This window comes from Salvelinus namaycush, chromosome 16 (assembly GCF_016432855.1).
Source record: "Salvelinus namaycush isolate Seneca chromosome 16, SaNama_1.0, whole genome shotgun sequence".
Lineage (NCBI taxonomy): Eukaryota > Metazoa > Chordata > Actinopteri > Salmoniformes > Salmonidae > Salvelinus > Salvelinus namaycush.
The window spans coordinates 8197596-8217020 of NC_052322.1; the positions used below are offsets into that span (position 1 = coordinate 8197596).

General features: G+C 42.2%; 1 protein-coding gene across 1 annotated transcript in view; it reads left to right on the forward strand.

Annotated features, from left to right (window-relative positions):
* Window positions 1–8399: 8399 nt before the first annotated feature.
* Window positions 8400–19425, forward strand: part of LOC120060873 (protein kinase C zeta type-like) — a 136396-nt gene continuing 125370 nt past the window's right edge. Inside the window, exons 1-2 of the mRNA XM_039010280.1 lie at window positions 8400–8449; window positions 18151–18255. Coding sequence (XP_038866208.1) covers window positions 8400–8449; window positions 18151–18255 — 155 coding nt within the window. The remainder of the gene's footprint in view (window positions 8450–18150; window positions 18256–19425) is intronic.

The window sequence follows — 19425 nt, forward strand, 5'->3', positions numbered from 1 at the left end:
TAAATTACTAAATAAACTAAAGTAACAATTAAAAGAGCAACAATAAAATAACAATAGCGAGGCTATATACAGGGGACACTGGCACCTAGTCAATGTGCGGGGGTACAGATTAGTAGATAGGGGTAAAGTGACAGACTTGGCGCTCTGGTATCGCTTGCCGTGCGGTAGCAGAGAAAATAGTCTATGACTAGGGTGGCTGGAGTCTTTGGCAATTTTTAGGGCCTTCCTCTGACACTGCCTGGTATAGTTCCAGAATGGCAGGAAGCATGGCAGGAAGTACTACCTTCTGTAGCGCCTTGCGGTCGGAGACAGAGTAGTTGCCATACCAAGCAGTGATGCAACCAGTCAGGATGCTCTCGATGGTGCAGCTGTAGAACTTTTTGAGGATCTGAGGACCCATGCCAAATCTTTTTAGTCTCCTGAGGGGAAATAGGTGTTGTCGTGCCCTCTTCACGACTGTCTTGGTGTGTTTGGACCATAATAGTTTGTCGGTGATGTGGACACCAAGGAACTTGAAGCTCTCAACCTGCTCCACTACAGCCCCGTCGATGAGAATGGGGGTGTGCTCGGACCCTCCTATTCCTGTAGTCCACGTTCATCTCCTTTGTCTTGATCACATTGAGGGAGAGGTTGTTGTTCTGGCATCACACTTCCTGGTCTTTGACCTCCCTATAGGCTGTCTCATCATTGTCGGTGATCAGGCCTACCACCGTTGTGTCGTCAGCAAACTTAATGATGGTGTTGAGTCATGCTTGGCCATGCATGGGTGACAAGGAGTACATCAGGGGATTAAGCACACACCCCTGAGGGGCCCCCGTGTTGAGGAACAGCGTGGCAGATATGTTGTTGCCTAAACTTACAACGTGGGTAAGGGTAGGCAGCATCAGGCAAGGGAAAAGAGGATATATGCAAGAACAAACGGCTAAAACCGCAGACTGACTGAGCAGAGGTTACGATCTGGCCGCGTGGAAGTGGCAGGGCTGAGTATTTGTAGAGGTCTTGATTATGGAACAGGTTGCAGCTGGTGGGCTTCTGCTCTGCCTCCAGCATACCTGTCTCAACACACACACACACACACACACACACACACACACACACACACACACACACACACACACACACACACACACACACACACACAGAGAGAGAGAAAGAGGGAGAGGGAGAGAGCACTGGGGGAGTGGCTGCAGGTTAGGGAGACCAAGGATGAGCAGTAGAGGACGTGGCAGGCGCGGATGTAACACATTTAGCGCGTCTAGCAGGCTTGTGTCACTGGGCAGCTCGCGGCTGTCCTTCTCTTTGTAGTCTATAATAGTTTGCAAGCCATGCCACATCCGAAGAGCATCGAAGATGGTGTAGTAGTAGTGTTGTTTGGACTGCAGCCCTGGTCACGGATTAGGAGCCACTCCCTTGACAGAAATCCAACTGTTTTTCAGAATGTCCCTGCAAATGCACAAATGTTTTATTTTTTAAATGAGGTGAAATTAGATTACTATCTGTTATGAATAGGCTACTGGATGACTAATATGATAATGATATTTTTCAGGAAGTGAACCTTTACACTGGAAATAATTACAAAACGGTAAACAACTCTGACTGTAGCCATTTAAAGATTTTTAGCATGGCAGTACCTAAGAAATAAATCTAAATAACCCACTCAGAACAGATCGACAGCATAAATGTCTCGGCACAACAAAGACGGAGCCCAATGTAGCTAGCTTTTTATTTTGTATCCCTTATTAGCCGTGTAGTAATAATGTGTATCCTCTCCCTCCTCTGCAAGTTGCCATTCCAGGTGGTGTTCATTAGTTAGGCATCAAACTGAAGAAAAAAACAGACTGAAAGACTATCTTGATGTCTCAAACCCCAAGCCATAGAGTTTCTAAACCCAGAGACGCAACTTCACGAGACGTCCGGGAACACTTGTGAAGCAGGAGGGTACAGGGTACCCACTGGGGGGTTCTTCTTCTTCTTCTGTATTATCACGCCTTGATCTGTTTCACCTGTCCTTGTGATTGTCTCCACCCCATCCAGGTGTCGCTTATTTTCCCCAGTGTATTTATCCCTGTGTTTCCTGTCTCTCTGTGCCAGTTCGTCTTGTATGTTTCCAAGAAAACCAGCGTTTTTCCCGTTCTCCTGCTGTTTGCATTCTTCTTTTTCTAGTCATCCCAGTTTTGACCCTTGCCTGTTTCTGGACTTTGTACCTACCTGCCTGACCATTCTGCCTGCCTTGACCACGTGCCTGTCTGCCACTCTGTACCTCCTGGACTCTGATCTGGTTTTGACCTTTTTGCCTGTCCACAACCATTCTCTTGCCTACCCCTTTGGATTATTAAACATTGTAAGACTCCAACCATCTGCCTCCTGTGTCTGCATCTGGGTCTCGCCTTGTGACTTGATAGGTATAATGGCATTCGCAACAATTTGATGTGCATTCTGCCACCTACTGTGCGGGTGAATAATAAGGATCCCAAAAAAGGAAATAATGTGAGTAAAAATAAATTAAATATCATACAGATTATCAAAAAACAAATGAACTAAACAAAATAAACCTGCTTTTTGCCCGCTTTGAGGATAACACAGTGCCACCGACACAGCCAGCTACCAAGGACTGTAGGCTCTCATTTTCCGTGGCCGACGTAAGACATTTAAACGTGTTAACCCCCGCAAGGCTGGCGGCCCAGGTGGCATCCCTAGCCGCATCCTCAGAGCATGCGCAGACCAGCTGTCTCTCCCTATCTCAGCCTGCTGCCGCCACATGCTTCAAAATGGCCACCATTGTTCCTGTGCCCAAGAATGTAAAGGTAACTGAACTAAATGACTATCACCCCATAGCACTCACTCTGTCGTCATGAAGTGCTCTGAGAGACTAGTCAAGGATCATATCACCTCCACCTTACCTGTGACCCTAGACCCACTTCAATTTGCTTACCACCCCAATAGGTTCACAGACGATGCAGTCACCATCACACTGCACATTGCCCTATACCATCCGGACAAGAGGAATACCTATGTAAGAATGCTGTTCATTGACTATAGCTCAGCAAACAACACCATAGTACCCTCCAAACTCATCATTATGCTTGAGGCCCTGGGTCTCAACCCCGCACTGTGCAATTGGGTCCTGGACTTCCTGACGGGCCGCCCCCAGGTGGTGAAGGTAGGAAATAACATCTCCACTTCGCTGATTCTCAACACTGGGGCCCCACTGGGTCCGTGCTCAGCCCCCTCCTGTACTCCCTGTTCACCCATGACTCCGTGGCCATACAAGCCTCCAACTCAATCATCAAGTTTGCAGACGACACAACAGTAGTAGTCTTGACAGCCTACAGGAAGGAGGTGACAGCTCTCGGTGTGTGGTGTCAGGAAAATAACCTCTCACTCAATATCAACAAAACAAAGGAGAAGATTGTGGACTTCAGGAAACAGCAGATGTAGCACCCCTTATCCACATCGACGGGACAGCAGTGGAGAAGGTGGAAAGTTAAGTTTCTTGGTGTACATATCACTGACAAACTGAAATGGTCCACCCACACAGACAGTGTGGTGAAGGAGGCTCAACCTCAGGAGGCTGAAGAAATGTGGCTTGTCACCTAAAACCCTCAAACTTTTACAGATGCACAATTGAGAGCATCCTGTCGGGCTGTATCACCGCCTGGTATGGCAACTGCACTGCCCACAACTGCAGGGCTCTCCAGATGGTGTTGCGATCTGCACAACGCATCACTGGGGGCAAACTACCTGCCCTCCAGGACACCTACAGCACCCAATGTCACAGGAAGGCCAAAAAGATCAAGGACAACAACCACCCGAGCCACTGCCTGTTCACCACGCTATCATCCAGAAGGCGATGTCCGTACAGGTGCATCAAAGCTGGGACCGAGAGACTGAAAAACAGCTTCTATCTCAAGGCCATCAGACTGTTAAACAGCCATCATTAGCACAGAGAGGCTGCTGCCTACATACAGACTTGAGATTATTGGCCACTTTAATAAATGGAACACTAGTCAGTTTAATAATGCCACTTCAATAATGCTTACATATCATCTCATATGTATATACTGTATTCTATACTATCTATTGCATCTTAGTCTATGCCGCTCTGACATTGCTCATCCATACATTTATATATTCTTATTCCATTCCTTTACTTAGATTTGTGTGTATTAGGTATTTGTTGTGGAACTGTTAGATATTACTTGTTAGATATTGCTGCACTGTCGGAACTAGAAGCACAAGCATTTCATTACACATGGTTAGCAGATGTTATTGCAAGTGTATGTGACCAAAAAAAATGATTTGATTTGACACGCAGAGGACACGATTTCCATACTTTAGGGCCCATAATGCAATTCTTCAGGAAATGGGTGTGGCTTCACATTGGTTTTCAGATTTGAAGAAAATTTAGGAAAATATGCAGCCGAAGTACAACGAAGTACAAATTAATTGCTTTAACTAATTATGACAAATGTTAAGAACATGCTGAGCAATGTAATGAAGTAATGACCTTACACGTAATGTTGGCTGACAATTTGTTAGCTACGCTGTCTTTACGAACCACATAGCATATCATTACAGCAGTATGTACCGGTATGTTTTTAGCTAGCTACCTAACGTTAGTTGGCTACTTATACATCAAACTTGCCAGTATATTAACTATATTCTATCTAACTAACTACCCAACGTTTATTGACTTGATTATTCCAGTCATTCTTAGCTTAGCTAAATGGTATAGTCGTTGCGCGTTCTCAATGGACATTCGGGTGCTTTCGTACATTCGCTCTGGCTATCTACTCTGATTTCAGAGCACTCTCGTCTGTGTACCAGAATGCAGAATAATTTATTTACAAACGCTCAACACCCGTTGAATATGGCCGGTGTCATTAAACGTCGGCAAAAAAGTGTAATTCAATTGTTGCCAGCAGCACAGTTACAGTCACCAATGCTCTGGATAACATGAAAACAGCCTAACCAGCTCTGCTAGGGCGAGTAAAATTATCAGTGATCTCATTTGTGTCTGGAAGTACAGTTGTGGCCAAAACTATTGGCACCCTTTCACTTTTTTCAAATAATGCACAATTTCTTCCAGAAAACTGTTGACATTAAAACATATTTTGGTATCCACATATGTATGTCTTCGGTGTGCAGTTGAACAAAACAAAAAAAATCAGAATAATTTACTAAATCTTAGCTAATTCCAAAAATAAATCCTAAAATGGCCCAGATAATATTTATTGCCACCTTCTAGAAGTAGTTAGAAATAATTAGATTTCACGCAGGTGATTCTCATTTACTTTGGAATTGAAATCACCTGTGGTGAGATGAAGGTGTCTGCAGTATACAATTTACATATTCAACCAGTTTGAATAGAGAAAAGGACTCATTCTCCTGTTTTGTATCACTGTGTGTACCGTAATGAGCATGGACAAAAGAAAGAAAACCAGAGAATTATCTGAGGAGGTCAGACACAAGATTATAGCCAAGCCTGGACAATCTCAAGGCTACACGTCCATCTCCAAAGACCTTGATGTTCCTGTTTCCACCGTACGTAATGTTATCAAGAAGTTTAAGGCCCATGCCACTGTAGCCAACCTCACTGGACGTGGCCGCAAGAGAGAACTTGATGGTAGATTGCAGCGAAGGATTGTTCGAATGGTGGAGAAAGCACCTCGATCAACTGCCACACAGATTCAAGCTGACCTTCAAGGCACGACAGTTTCAACTCGCACCATCTGTCGCCAACTCAATGAAAGGGGGTTATATGGTAGGAGACCCAGGAGAACCCCACTGCCAGTGGCGGCTCTACACTATTTCAACTGGAGGGGCCAAGCTGGGGCCAGTTGTACTGTTAGAGGGGCCAGTCACATTAGACGTTATCATATCGTTTTCTTCACTGCATTGCAGGCATTAGCAGGCAAAAGACCATGTTCATAATCATTCAACAAAAAACACTTGCAGATGCATGTGGTACGATACTGTTGTGTTCCGCCTAAAGCCGTTCCTCTAGAAAATGTGTGGGTTAAATTAGTGTTCCGCGTTGCCACTGTCTAATAACGGATGTAAAAAAAGACCGATAGCAAAAATTAGTTATTTAAAAATGATTTCATACTCCACATTTAGGGTGGCCACAAGGGGGTCCAAAAATTGTTGTCACAGGGGCACTGCCCCCCCCGCCCACTGCTGAGAGAAAGACATAAGAAAGCCCGACTGCAATTTGCCAAAACACACCTGAACATGCCAAAATCCTTCTGGGAGAAAGTCCTGTGGTCAGATGAGACCAAATTAGAGCTTTTTTGGTAAAGCACACCATTTCTATGTTTACAGAGAACAAAATTAAGCTTTCAAAGAAAATAACACTTTCCCTACAGTCAAACATGGAGGTTTAGTGATGTTTTGGTGTTGCTTTGCTGCCTCTGGCACTGGGTGCCTTGAACGTGTGCATGGCATCATGAAATCAGGTAAATACCAAGGTATTTTGGAGCGCAATGTCGGACCCAGTGTCAGAAAGCTGGGTCTCCGTTGAAGGTCATGGGTCTTCCAGCAGGGCAATGACCCAAACACACTACATAAACCACCCAGGAATGGTTCAAGACAAAATGCTGGACTGTTCTGAAGTGGCCAGCAATGAGTCCAGATCAGTTAGGAGAGCAGTTAGGAGAAGGCACCCTTCTAATCGGGGAGAACTGGAGCAGTTTGCACAAGAGGAGTGGGCCAAACTGCCAGTACAGAGGTGCAGGAAGCTCATTGATGGTTATAGGAAGTTCTTGATTCCAGTTATTCTGACCAAAGGCTGGCTGTACTACCAAATATTAAGTCTACAGTATTCTAAAATGAACTAGTAGTGTATATACTCATTAAGTATGTAGTATACAGTATGTTAGTATGGTTATTCAAACACAGCTCAGGTCTGAGGTAGGAGTTAGATTAAGAGCGTTTTCAAGTGGAACGTTAACGATGGTTTTGGGGAAACAGCGATATTTAACGACGCTCCTACGGTTCCAACGATAAATTTGCCATTAAGACGCGTTTGGGAAACCGGGCCCAGATCACAATAGCCTTCTTCTTTGCTAATAAAATGTTGGTTTTAACTAATGTAAAATAAACTTGTTAACTGATTCTGTAGTCGCCTAAATGGTTTGATTCTCAGACATTAATTAACACTGTCAATCCATAAGATGGCGCACAAGTGTAACAGTTAGGCTACAGCCACAAACCATATTTCCATACATAGTTTTTATGCGAGTAAAGTCATACTATATAGTAAAAAAATCACGACAGCCAACATAATTTGTTCGTTCAACATGGCGCGATCTTTTTGTGTCGACAAAATTAATGATGCTAGAAATGACGGCGGAAATGCTTTTATGCGCAAATATTGATATAATAAGCATCATATAAATACAAATTTAAAAAACAATTAAAGAAAAGTACAAAAAAAGTGTTAGAAAAACAGCATCAGCTCTCACATTTGTAGTCACGATGGTATGGAGTGGTCCTCTCACTATTACTCGGGAAACCATGTAGTTTATTAAACTACAGATTAAATAATTTATGATGAATGTAACAGGGTGATGACAGTGCACGCTGATCATGATGCTACTTTCGAATAGGCTAAACATGGAGGGTCTGATTCTGGTGACATGACGATCGATGTTTGACAAATCAAAATATTCTCGCATTGCATCTGCAAACTGTTGGCAGAGTAGACACATTTGGTATTTAACGCAACAAAACTATCCGTAAGAGTTAAATGCGATGGAAACACATTGAACTTTAGATTTTATTCGGTACATGAAAACTTAAGCGAAAAAGTACATTTTGTGTGCACTGTCATCACCCACTGATTTTTATCTGCAACAAATTGTAGCGTTCTGATTGTGGATTACGAACAGCTCAATCTAGAAGCCACATTGTATTTACGTTTACATTTCATTTTGGCTAATGAAGAACAATGTCAGAAGTCACAAATTTCAACTCGAGTGCTTAGAATAAATGTGTGCATTTCCTGAATTTGAAGCAGTAATTTCATAAAGCCTATATATGGCCCAAATAACTGGAATATTTTACTCCTAAATCATCAACAGGTGTTTTGGACCAGGCCAGTCAGCCCTGACAGTGCGCTTTCTCCGCCCAGTACCGTCGGTAACCATAGCGAACACAATCATCGGAAACGCTCGAGTCCAGAATGACGAATCTTAAATGTTACGTGAGAATTCCATGCATGCCAGTCAGTAGGATAGTTCATGCATGACACACCGCCGTAACCTGGTAGTTATCGATTGGTAAATCCCAAATGTGCCATAGAAACTTTTATCTTCAAGTGAGGCCTGTTGATACAGGTTTGTTTAGTTGCCTGGTAGTTTATATCCTGGATTACAATGCATTCAAGTTACGGATCCATGATGGACCTGGGCTCGGAGTACGTGAAAATTAAAGCGCACTACAGCGGGTGAGTGTTTGTCAAGTCGGTTCTGTCCTCGAGGCTCGACCCGTCACTCGATTGTATTCGTAACATAGGATCGAAAGAAAGGCAACGCTGCTCTCGGATCAGCTTTCTCCTTTCAAATCTTACCTTTAAATTATTCCACAATACTGACGACGGATCAACTCCTAGAAAGATATCGCCTATAGCTGTAAATATTGATGCGGCTTATTCTAACGCTTACCCTGTAATAATGCGCTAAATCTTAATTAAATATATTGAAACAAATTAGACAGCCTACAAGTAGCAAAAAATAACTTCATCGATTGAACATGAAATGTATTTATATCATTTAAATAGGCCTACAGTCTGCTGTACTTATTTGAATGCGTTCAACTCGGTTTAAAATTGTATACGTCGATTGTATCACTTGCAACTTTATTTGTAGTCAACTTTGTTCTGAAGTTATCCGTGGTTACAGAGGGGCAGATAAACCATGTGATTCTGTTTAGCGTTAGTCTTCTGGTTATAAAGTGTTGCGGGAGGGCAAAAAATGTTGCGATTCTACGAGTCTAGGCAGGCGTTAGATTACGAGCGTTATCAAATGCAACATTAAAACAATAACAATATTTGAATTTAGTTCAACTACCACAAACAATTGTAAAATGTAATTAAATTACAAGTTGAACTAGTTAATTACTCCAACACTATAAACTAAAGTGTTCTCCTGGACTACTGAAACTGCTGTGAATGGGGAATTCAAACTTTAAACATTCCACAGGTGGTTTACAGTCTTCAATACGAAATCAATAGACCTGGGTCCGGTTTCACAAAAGTATTTTAAGGCTAAATTCATCATTATAACTCCATAGGATCCTCGTTAAATTTCTGAGGTGGCCTCCGGAGTGGCGCAACAGTCTAAGGCACTGTGTCTCAGTGCTAGAGGTGTCACTACAGACCCTGGTTCAATTCCAGGCTGTATCACAACCGGTCGTGATTGGAAGTCCGATAGGGCGGCGCACAATTGGCTCAGCGTCGCCCGGGTTAGGGTTTGGCCGGGGTAGGCTGTCATTGTAAATAAGAATTTGTTCTTAACTCACTTGCCTAGTTTAAATAATTCCCCAAACCATCCCCATTACAGACCTGGTTTCTAAAATTCTAATAGTTTGCCTAATTTCAGTTCGTGATGACAAAACAAGCAGTCATTGTGTTGATAATTATAAGGGTAACGTTAGTGTAGCTTTAGTGTAGCTGAACTTCTTCCCGTGTGAAGTAATTGTTTAGCTTTGTAAACTATATTTTCAGAGTAGCCTCCCAAACACTGATAGCCTATGCTACATGTTCAAAACTGCTATACACTGACTGTCACAGATGGAAAAGCAATGTTGTGAATGAAATAACAGTCTAAATTGTCATTATAGCCTTGGGCCATTTAGGTAGCTCGAAGGCAATTTTGGGATGGGCGCACGAATTACAACTTATAAAGGGTGGCATAAAAGGTCCTTATATCTGATGCTTTGTCAAAAGTAGCATAAACTTGTCACACTTTATATAGCATTTATATGACATTTGCAATGATTTCTGCAGCATCTATTTAGGTTTATAATGGCTTCATAAAGCCTTAGCACTTGGTCCCATCAACAATGTTTATCATAAATGTCAATGGGAAAGGAGATATGGGACAGTGACAAGGGTGTGTGTGCAAATGCATCAGGTAAAGAGTTAACCAGACACCTAGGTATTTGTAGTTGTCCACATATTCTAAGTCAGAACCGTCCAGAGTATGTATGGTGGGGTATGCAAAATGTATCAACTTTGAGCACCTATATCTCCTGAATGTTTTGGCATTCAGGTCCAAAAAGGCACTTTCTGACCACTTCTACCATGGGAAATATGTATGGAAAGTTTTGTTCAAATCAAAAGGGTTGCGGTCAAAAAGTGATCGAAATGAAATGGACCAATCCCTTCCCAATTTGAATGGATGTGACTTGAGTGTTATTGACGGGCTGCTACCTTGTGATAAGGACGTTCCCTCAATGTCTTGCCAACCATAAATGACAGAATCCTGATCAGTCACTACAGCGGATGGGAGTCAAGCCAAGCTCAGGATATACTCTGACCTTTGATAAGCCGTTTTTGAATACAAAATGTCAGCCTCCTTGATTAGGCTCTGGAGGTCCCTCCCTGCTCTAAACAAATCATTGTTTCAAGAAGAGAGGCAGGGAAGATGGCAGTGTCCCTGTATGGTCTAGGCAAGCGGGCTGGTTTTATATAGTAACATAACATTACCCAATTAGCTTATTAACCAGACCTGCGGTGTGTTGAAAAGGCCGGAACAGTGCACAGACTGAATATTGAATCAAATAACTTATTTCTCGGACTGAATGCTATGTTGTTTTGCATAGCCCTTCCTTTCTTTTGCTCATTGTATTTAATGTTTACTTTTTGTATCACATCAACTTTACAAACCCAAATGAACTTGAATAAGGAAGTGTGCATGCATGCATGCACAGGTAGGAAGTACTGTTCAAATTTTGAAGATTACAGCTCGACAGTTTCTAGTTATGCAATGGATATGATGCAGTCTGTGCTTATGTGGGGGAGTTGACTGAGGTAGTATTTCAATACCCAGAATTGAGTCAACCCTCTTTCTGAGCTCTCCGGATGCATTGGTAATTCCCAATTCTTAATGTATTTAAAAGGGGTGGGGGAGGTAATATTGTATGGCCCCGGTGGGCTGAGTGTCGGCTCACAGACAGCCTAATCCTTTCAGTTGCCTAGCAACCTGTTATGAGTAGCCATATTAGTTCTCCTTAAAGGGATAGTTCACACTGAAGTCAAAATGAGTAGGGAAGATGGGGACCATGTAAGCCACTATGTAAATAGATATCTTTCATTCCAGTTTGGAGATTGTAAAGGTCTCCTAATGCATATGGGAACTACAACCACAGATGGTGTGGTATATGGGTTCAGCTTGACTTAGACCACATTTAAGGTATGGAAAAAGTCTGGCAAACTTTTAATTTCAGGTGAAATATGCCTTTTACTCAGTGGACCCTGGTGTGTAGTGGAGCTCCTGAGCTGTCTGAGATGGGGTCTGAGTGACACAGAGACATGCTGTGAGCCTCTACATACACTCAGAGATTCGCAGGGCTTTGATTTGTCATAGTGAATCATTTTACACCCTGCTCATTGCCAGGCTTTTGGGAATCTCTTCATGCATAGGTTCATGCTCTGACTTTTTTAAGCGTTTGATTCTCACCTAATTATCCTGCACACTATACATGTTCAATTAAAACGAAGTGCCCATATGAAGTTGCGTTGAAGAACGGTCCCCAGGGAAGGGTTTACATGGGGCAAAGGACATTCCATTAAAGCCATTACTTTGATGAATCAAACCGTTAATGGTTAAATATCATGAAGTACCCACAACTGTATCCGTCCAGTTCTTACATGGTATTAGGATCTGAATAGGTTTGTTTACTCTGATAAATTGCTAGTTTATTAATTACATGCCTGAGACATGATATGGATCTAATGGAATTTCTCCAGTGAGGATACACCTTTCAATAATGAGTCTCGAGCTGCCGGTGAATTGTTTTAAGCAGAACATTAGGTAGGAATATGAGGGTGTAATGCCCTTGAGAAAGTCGGCTAAATTGTTTAGTGTCAGGGAGAACAGTTCGCAGAACTGCCTTTTGATGGAGAGATGAGGCAGAGTCATCTTGATAACTACTAGGCCTATGTTCTTATAAATAGGAACCCCTGTGTAGAACGCCCTTGAGTGAATGCTCAGCAAACTGTGCAGAAGTGTGTTCGAGACCTGCTTCTCACCTGCACATGTTAATGCTATTAGCGTCGCTGCCACACCCGGCCTAAAACATACTTGTACAATTGTTGTGGTCACAAATCTGAAGCTCATAAATGATAAACTGGAACTAACAGTAGCAAAAGGGATGTTGCCCTTGTGTTCAAACTAAATTGACATTTCAACAAGGCAGATTGAAACAATGGACTCAGCCAGAGTTTGTTGGGAGCTACAGTTGAAGTCGGAAGTTTACATACACCTTACCCAAATACATTTAAACTCAGTTTTTCACAATTCCTGACATTTAATCCTAGTAAAAATTCCCTGTCTTAAGTCAGTTAGGATCACCACTTTATTTTAAGAATGAAATGTCAGAATAAAAGTAGTGATTTATTTCTTCACATTCCCAGTGGGCCAGAAGTTTACAAACACTCAATTAGTATTTGGTAGCATTGCATTTAAATTGTTTAACTTGGGTTAAACTTCCCCCAATAAGTGGGGTGAATTTTGGCCCATTTCTCCTGACAGAGCTGGTGTAACTGAGTCAGGTTTGTAGGCCTCCTTGCTCGCACACGCTTTTTCAGTTCCACCCACAAATATTCTATAGGATTGAGGTCAGGGTTTTGTGATGGCCACTCCAATACCTTGACTTTGTTGTCCTTAAGCCATTTTGCCACAACTTTGGAAGTATGCTTGGGGTCATTGTCGATTTGGAAGACCCATTTGCAACCAAGCGTTAACTTCCTGACTGATGTCTTGATGTTGCTTCAATATATCCACATAGTTTTCCTACCACATGATGTCATCTATTTTGTGAAGTGCACCAGTCCCCCCTGAAGCAAAGCACCCCCACAACATGATGCTGCCACCCCCGTGCTTCACGGTTGGGATGGTGTTCTTCAGCTTGCAAGCGTCCCCCTTTTTCCTCAACATAATGATGGTCATTATGGCCAAACAGTTCTATTTTTGTTTCATCAGACCAGAGGACATGTCTCCAAAAAGTAAAATCTTTGTCCCCATGTGCAGTTGCAAACCGTAGTCTGGCTTTTTTTATGACGGTTTTGGAGCAGTGGGTTCTTCCTTGCTGAGCGGCCTTTCAGGTTATGTCGATATAGGACTCGTTTTACTGTGGATATAGATACTTTTGTACCTGTTTCCTCCAGCATCTTCACAAGGAACTTTGCTGTTGTTCTGGGATTGATTTGCACTTTTCGCACCAAAGTACGTTCATCTCTAGGAGGCAGAACGCGTCTCCTTCCTGAACGGTATGACAGCCGTGTGGTCCCATGGTGTTTATACTTGTGTACTATTGTTTGTACAGATGAACATGGTACCTTCAGGCATTTGGAAATTGCTCCCAAGGATGAACCAGACTTGTGGTGGTCTACAATTTTTTTTCTGAGGCCTTGGCTGATTTCTTTTGCTTTTCCCATGATGTCAAGCAAAGAGGCACTGAGTTTGAAGGCAGGCCTTGAAATACCTCCACAGGTACACCTCCAATTGACTCGAATGATGTCAATTAGCCTATCAGAAGCTTCTAAAGCCATGACATAATTTTCTGGAATTTTCCAAGCTGTTTAAAAGGCACAGTCGACTTAGTGTATGTAAACTTCTGACACACTGGAATTGTGATACAGTGAAATAATCTGTCTGTAAACAATTGTTGGAAAAATTACTTGTGTCATGCACAAAGTAGATGACTTGCCAAAACTATAGTTTGTTAACTAGAAATTTGTGGAGTGGTTGAAACACTTAGGTTGTGTAAACTTCCGACTTCAACTGTATTTACGTCAGACATGTGTGGTCCTAGTCTGATTAATCAGGCTGTAATACACTATTCATTGGTATATACAGCCTGAAACTAATGACTGCAAAATCTTAATGTTCCTTACAAGCTACAATGTTGAACTTACTCTACTGGACTGGTTGTCCGTGGTGTTGGTCCTTCAGATGGTCGAAATATGAGACTGAATAACCACAGGAAAGTATTGTTTACCCGACTTTTCAGAGCGCCGGTACTAAAGTAAAAATTTCTATCACCAGTCTCATGCGCAAAACCATGTAAACACTTGCTGACTTCAGTTGATATGCATGCATTGCGTGCATGTACTTCTTCCGTCTTGTACAAGTGCCTTCGGTCATAAGCAAGCGTGTGTACGCGATGCATGCATACTAACTTTAGTCAGCGGGTACTTACGTGGATTTCACAGCAGCTCCATCAAGGTTGTGCCTCATGGAGCTTGAAACCGGCAGCAGCAACCATTCATGAAGTAAGTGTCTAGATAGTTATTTTTCTATTATCAAAAGTAAAGGACATGCTAGTCATGGGTTTCACGCTTTGCACAATATTCTTTTGAAAGTTATCTTCAGGGCCGATGTCTGAATGAACATTCTACTACTCAATGCAATTATTTAAATTGAATTTGAGAAACATGACATTAATAAAGGAGGCGAATAATTAGCAGTAAAAACTTTTTGTCATTGTGATGTCGCCAGAAAATGTATTCACAGTAAAAATGTAGCTAGCTAGCTAAGATTGAGGGGACAGGAGGACCAGATTGTAGCTAGCTAGTTAACATCAGCTATTTTAGACGTAACGTAAACTCACCCCATTCCGTACAAATGTGCGCAACCGCAACATTCAAACGAGGCTACAGAGAAAACTAATGGGACTGTAGCGACTGTGTTCACTTCAAAATCGGGGGTGGGAACTAGGTTTCTATTCAAGCGTTGATCGACATGGTAATGGCTCTATAGTATTGGAGAAAAGTTGAAAAGATGGACCCTCCGTTACATCGTGTCATGTCGTAACGTACAGCACGCATAAAGCAACTATTTCTGTCTTACAATCTCTCTCCACCAGGTGTAGCACTTCTCTCATCGTTTAAAAACAAGAAATGGACAGTGACGGGGGTAAGGGGGGGATACCTAGTCATTTTCTGCGTCATCATTGCATGCGATCATTCTCAAAGCCGCTGTTTACTTCTAAGATCACTTTAGCACCGCCCTAAAAACCCGATTCAAATTCGACACAAACCTCCAAATAGGTATGTAATGACACATTATATAAACTCTTTATAGTGTTTTATTTACATTTTAGAGGCGATAAGGTGATAAGTTGGACAGATCGAGTGAAAAAAAGCAATTTTCCCACACAACCTCTCTCCTTCTCACTACCACGCATTAGTTTCGCTTCCCCACCCGCCATTTTTAAAAGTACCCGACGGGGCTCATTGCCTGCTTGAATTATGCAGAAACGGGCAGTGTTTAGGTCATGTAATTGATAATGTTGGAAAGGGGAGAAATTGTGCTTTACAATGGTATTGATTACAGTTGATCTGGAAGTATTACGTTTTTGGGGCGCTAAAATAAGGGCAATTGTACGGACCAAGGCGATGTACGAGTTTACGTTACTTTAGATAGATGGCAATGTTGCCATTAGCTAGCAAAGTAAATTTTACAACATAATGATGACAGGTTTTTCCTACTAATTATTTGCTTACTTTAGCAATGTCATTGTATTCAGGCCACTATAGTGTAATGTTAGCTACCTAACTTAGCTAGCTAGCTCAATAATGAACTAAAGGAGCCTAAAGTTACTCCTTATAGTCCAAGGACCTTACATGTTATTTTTAGAGCCTGGCAGCTAAAACAACCAAATACTCCATCTAAATGTGTAAACGTGAACCGATTCTCAATTACGCTATGGTTCTAGAAACAAAGTCCTCTACTTTTATGTCACATAAAAACAATGTAAAAATATACAATTACTGTTTTAACACAGTTGCAGCCGACAGTATTGTTTTAGTGACAACACGTTTGTAGTGTCCGTTTTCCATTTACACACAGGTGTTTTGGAGATAGCTAATTAGCGCAGGTACGCCTCTGTCTTAGTCTGTTTTCCGTAAACAAGCGCAGTAACATGGACATATTGCTGTGTGGGAGCCCTAATAGCCCTATAAAGGTGTTTAGTAAATTAACCTTGAGTTTTTAAAAATGTATTATTTCTCGCTGATGTGAAAGATACATTCCGTATGTTTTCATAACCTTACCGTAAGCGATGCGTTTTAACATTCAGAATGAGTGCTGGGGCTCTTTACAAAACTCCCCCTGTCAGAAGATACTGTTGTCAATAGGCGCTAAAGGTAGTTAACGTCTATGAATGGGTTAGCTAGCTAGCAAACATAAAGGTACTGATAGCTCACAAACAAACGGGGGAGCCAAACTGTCTGCTGTTCAAACTGCAGTCAGTCAGTTACCCAAAACGAACCAAGGTAGGCTACTTGATTTGTTTTCTTTGACTGTACCAAATAACATGCTGAAATTGACAAATTGAAGTGTACTTGCCATCAGGTATTTGAGCCAAAACAAACTGGCTTGTGATTGGCTTAGTAGCTACTAGCTATCTAAACTCAGCAAAAAAATAAACATCCTCTCACTGTCAACTGCGTTTTTCTTTTCAGCAAACTTAACACGTGTAAATATATGTATGAACATAAGATTCAACAACTGAGACATAAACTGAGCAAGTTCCACAGACATGTGACTAACAGAAATGGAATAGTGTGTCCCTCATGTGGTACCCTTCCTGAGCCTGCAGGAAGGGTACCACATGAGGGAGGAGGATGTCTTCCCTGTAATGCACAGCGTTGAGATTGCCTGCAATGACAACAAGCTCAGTCTGATGATGCTGTGACACACTGCCCCAGACAATGACGGACTCTCCACCTCCAAATCGATCCCGCTCCAGAGTACAGGCCTTGGTGTAACGCTCATTCCTTTGACAATAAACGCGAATCCGACCATCACCCCTGGTGAGACAACTGTGACTCGTCTATGAAGAGCACTTTTTGCCAGTCCTGTCTGGTTCAGCGACAGTTGGTTTGTGCCCAGAGGCGAGGTTGTTGCCGGTGATGTCTGGTGAGGATCTGCCTTACAACAGGCCTACAAGCCCTCAGTCCTGCTTCTCTCAGCCTATTGCGGACAGTCTGAGCACAGATGGAGGGATTGTGCGTTCCTGGTGTAACTCGGGAAGTTGTTGTTGCATCCTGTACCTGTCCCGCAGGTGTGATGTTCGGATGTACCGATCCTGTGCAGGTGTTGTTACACGTGGTCTGCCACTGTGAGGACGATCAGCTGTCTGTCCTGTCTCCCTGTAGCGCTGTCTTAGGCATCTCACAGTACGGACATTGCAATTTATTGCCCTGGCCACATCTGCAGTCCTCATGCCTCCTAGCAGCATGCCTACGGCACATTCACACAGATGAGCAGGGACCCTAGGCATCTTTCTTTTGGTGTTTTTCAGAGTCAGTAGAAAGGCCTCTTTAGTGTCCTAAGTTTTCATAACTGTGACCTTAATTGCCTACCGTCTGTAAGCTGTTAGTGTCTTAACGAATGCTCCACAGATGCATGTTCATTAATTGTTTATGGTTCAATGAACAAGCATGGGAAACAGTGTTTAAACCCTTTACAATGAAGATCTGTGAAGTTATTTGGATTTTTACGAATTGACTTTGAAGGACAGGGGTCCTGAAAAAGGACGTTTCTTTTTTTTGCTGAGTTTACATGGCTAGATCTCTCAATAGGTGTATGTTTATCTGTGATATGATTCCTAAAAAATAATTTGCCTTCTGGCTGTTGAATGCAAGAATGAATGTATAACCTTTATGATACATCATATGACTTATGAAAGCTTAGGCTAGCGGTCTAGCTGGTTTGACTTTGCTACGGGCATACATGATCATATTATTTACGTTTTTAAGTTTTGGACCGTCGGATAGGAAGTTGTTACATGTTTTCTCAAATGTTCGGATTATAACTTTAGGATTGTAAAATGTAACTTTGTCACCTTGCAAAAGGTTGATAGCTTGTAGCTACACAATTCACCTCCATTCATGATCCCCTTTATTTCGTGCTAAAGGGTCATCGCTGATGAGGAGCTGCAGGATGAGGACCATGAGGTCATGGACTTCTTGGAGGAGGAGTCTTTTGATGAGGAGCTACTTTGTGAAGAAGAGGACGATGTGTGAGACACAAACACACACGGGACAGACGGGTGAACATCGACTGGCAACGAAGCAGCTGCACTTGTTCCCTCGTAACCGTCCTAGGTTGATTCTGGTGGAGGTGGCTCCTGTACATACCAAGCTGATGGTGCAGGTCATAGAAATGATCTAGCCTGGTCCCAGATCTTAGTTGTCATGCCATGTTACCAAAGCAGTTGATACATAGGTGTTGGCTATACACTGAGTATATCTTTCCTTGACACAGACTGACCAGGTGAAAGCTATGATCCCTTATTGATGTCACTTGTTAAATCCACTTCAATCAGTGTAGATGAAGGGGAGGAGACAGGTTAAAGAAGGATTCTTAAGCTTTGAGACAATTGAGACATGGATTGTATATGTGCCATTCAGAGGGTGAATGGGCAAGACAAATAAATGAAGTACCTTTTGAACGGGGTATGGTAGTAGGTGCCAGGCACACCGGTTTATGTGAAGAGCTGCAATGCTGCTGGGTTTTCACTCTCAACAGTTTCCCGTGTGTATCAAGAATGGTCCACCACCGAAAGGAAATCCAGCCAACTTGACACAACTGTGGGAAGCATTGGAGTCAACATGAGCCAGCATCCCTGTGGAACGCTTTCGACGCCTTGTAGAGTCCATGCCTCAACAAATTGAGGCCGTTCTGAGGGCAAAAACATTAGTGTTTCTAATGTTTGTTATACTCAGTATATACGTACCTACTATCATACTCCATAAAAACAATTTGTCTTGCCAATTCACCCACTGAATGGCACACATACAATCCAGGTGTGAATGTGAGGGCAGACAGTTGTGTATGATTTTATGATTATGATAGTGAGGTAACTTGCGCTTTTGTTTTCATCTTTGAATGAGACAATGTATTCCCCTTATGTTCATCTTTCAATAAATGTATTGTTTTATTAATATTATATTACTTGTGTATTTATTTCCTCATCACATTTAAGACTCAATGGTTTCTGTTTTTTTGTTTTGGTCCAGATATGTTTAATTTACCATATGGATAAGAAAGTGTCTGATCACAGAAAATTCCAGAGTTAAAAAAAATTAAAAAAAGTATCATCATTCACTAAAACACGTGTTCCTTATTTTGTAAGGATCGGAATAGAAGTTCCTTTTACTGTGCGTTATCCTTTCCAGAGCTTGAGTTG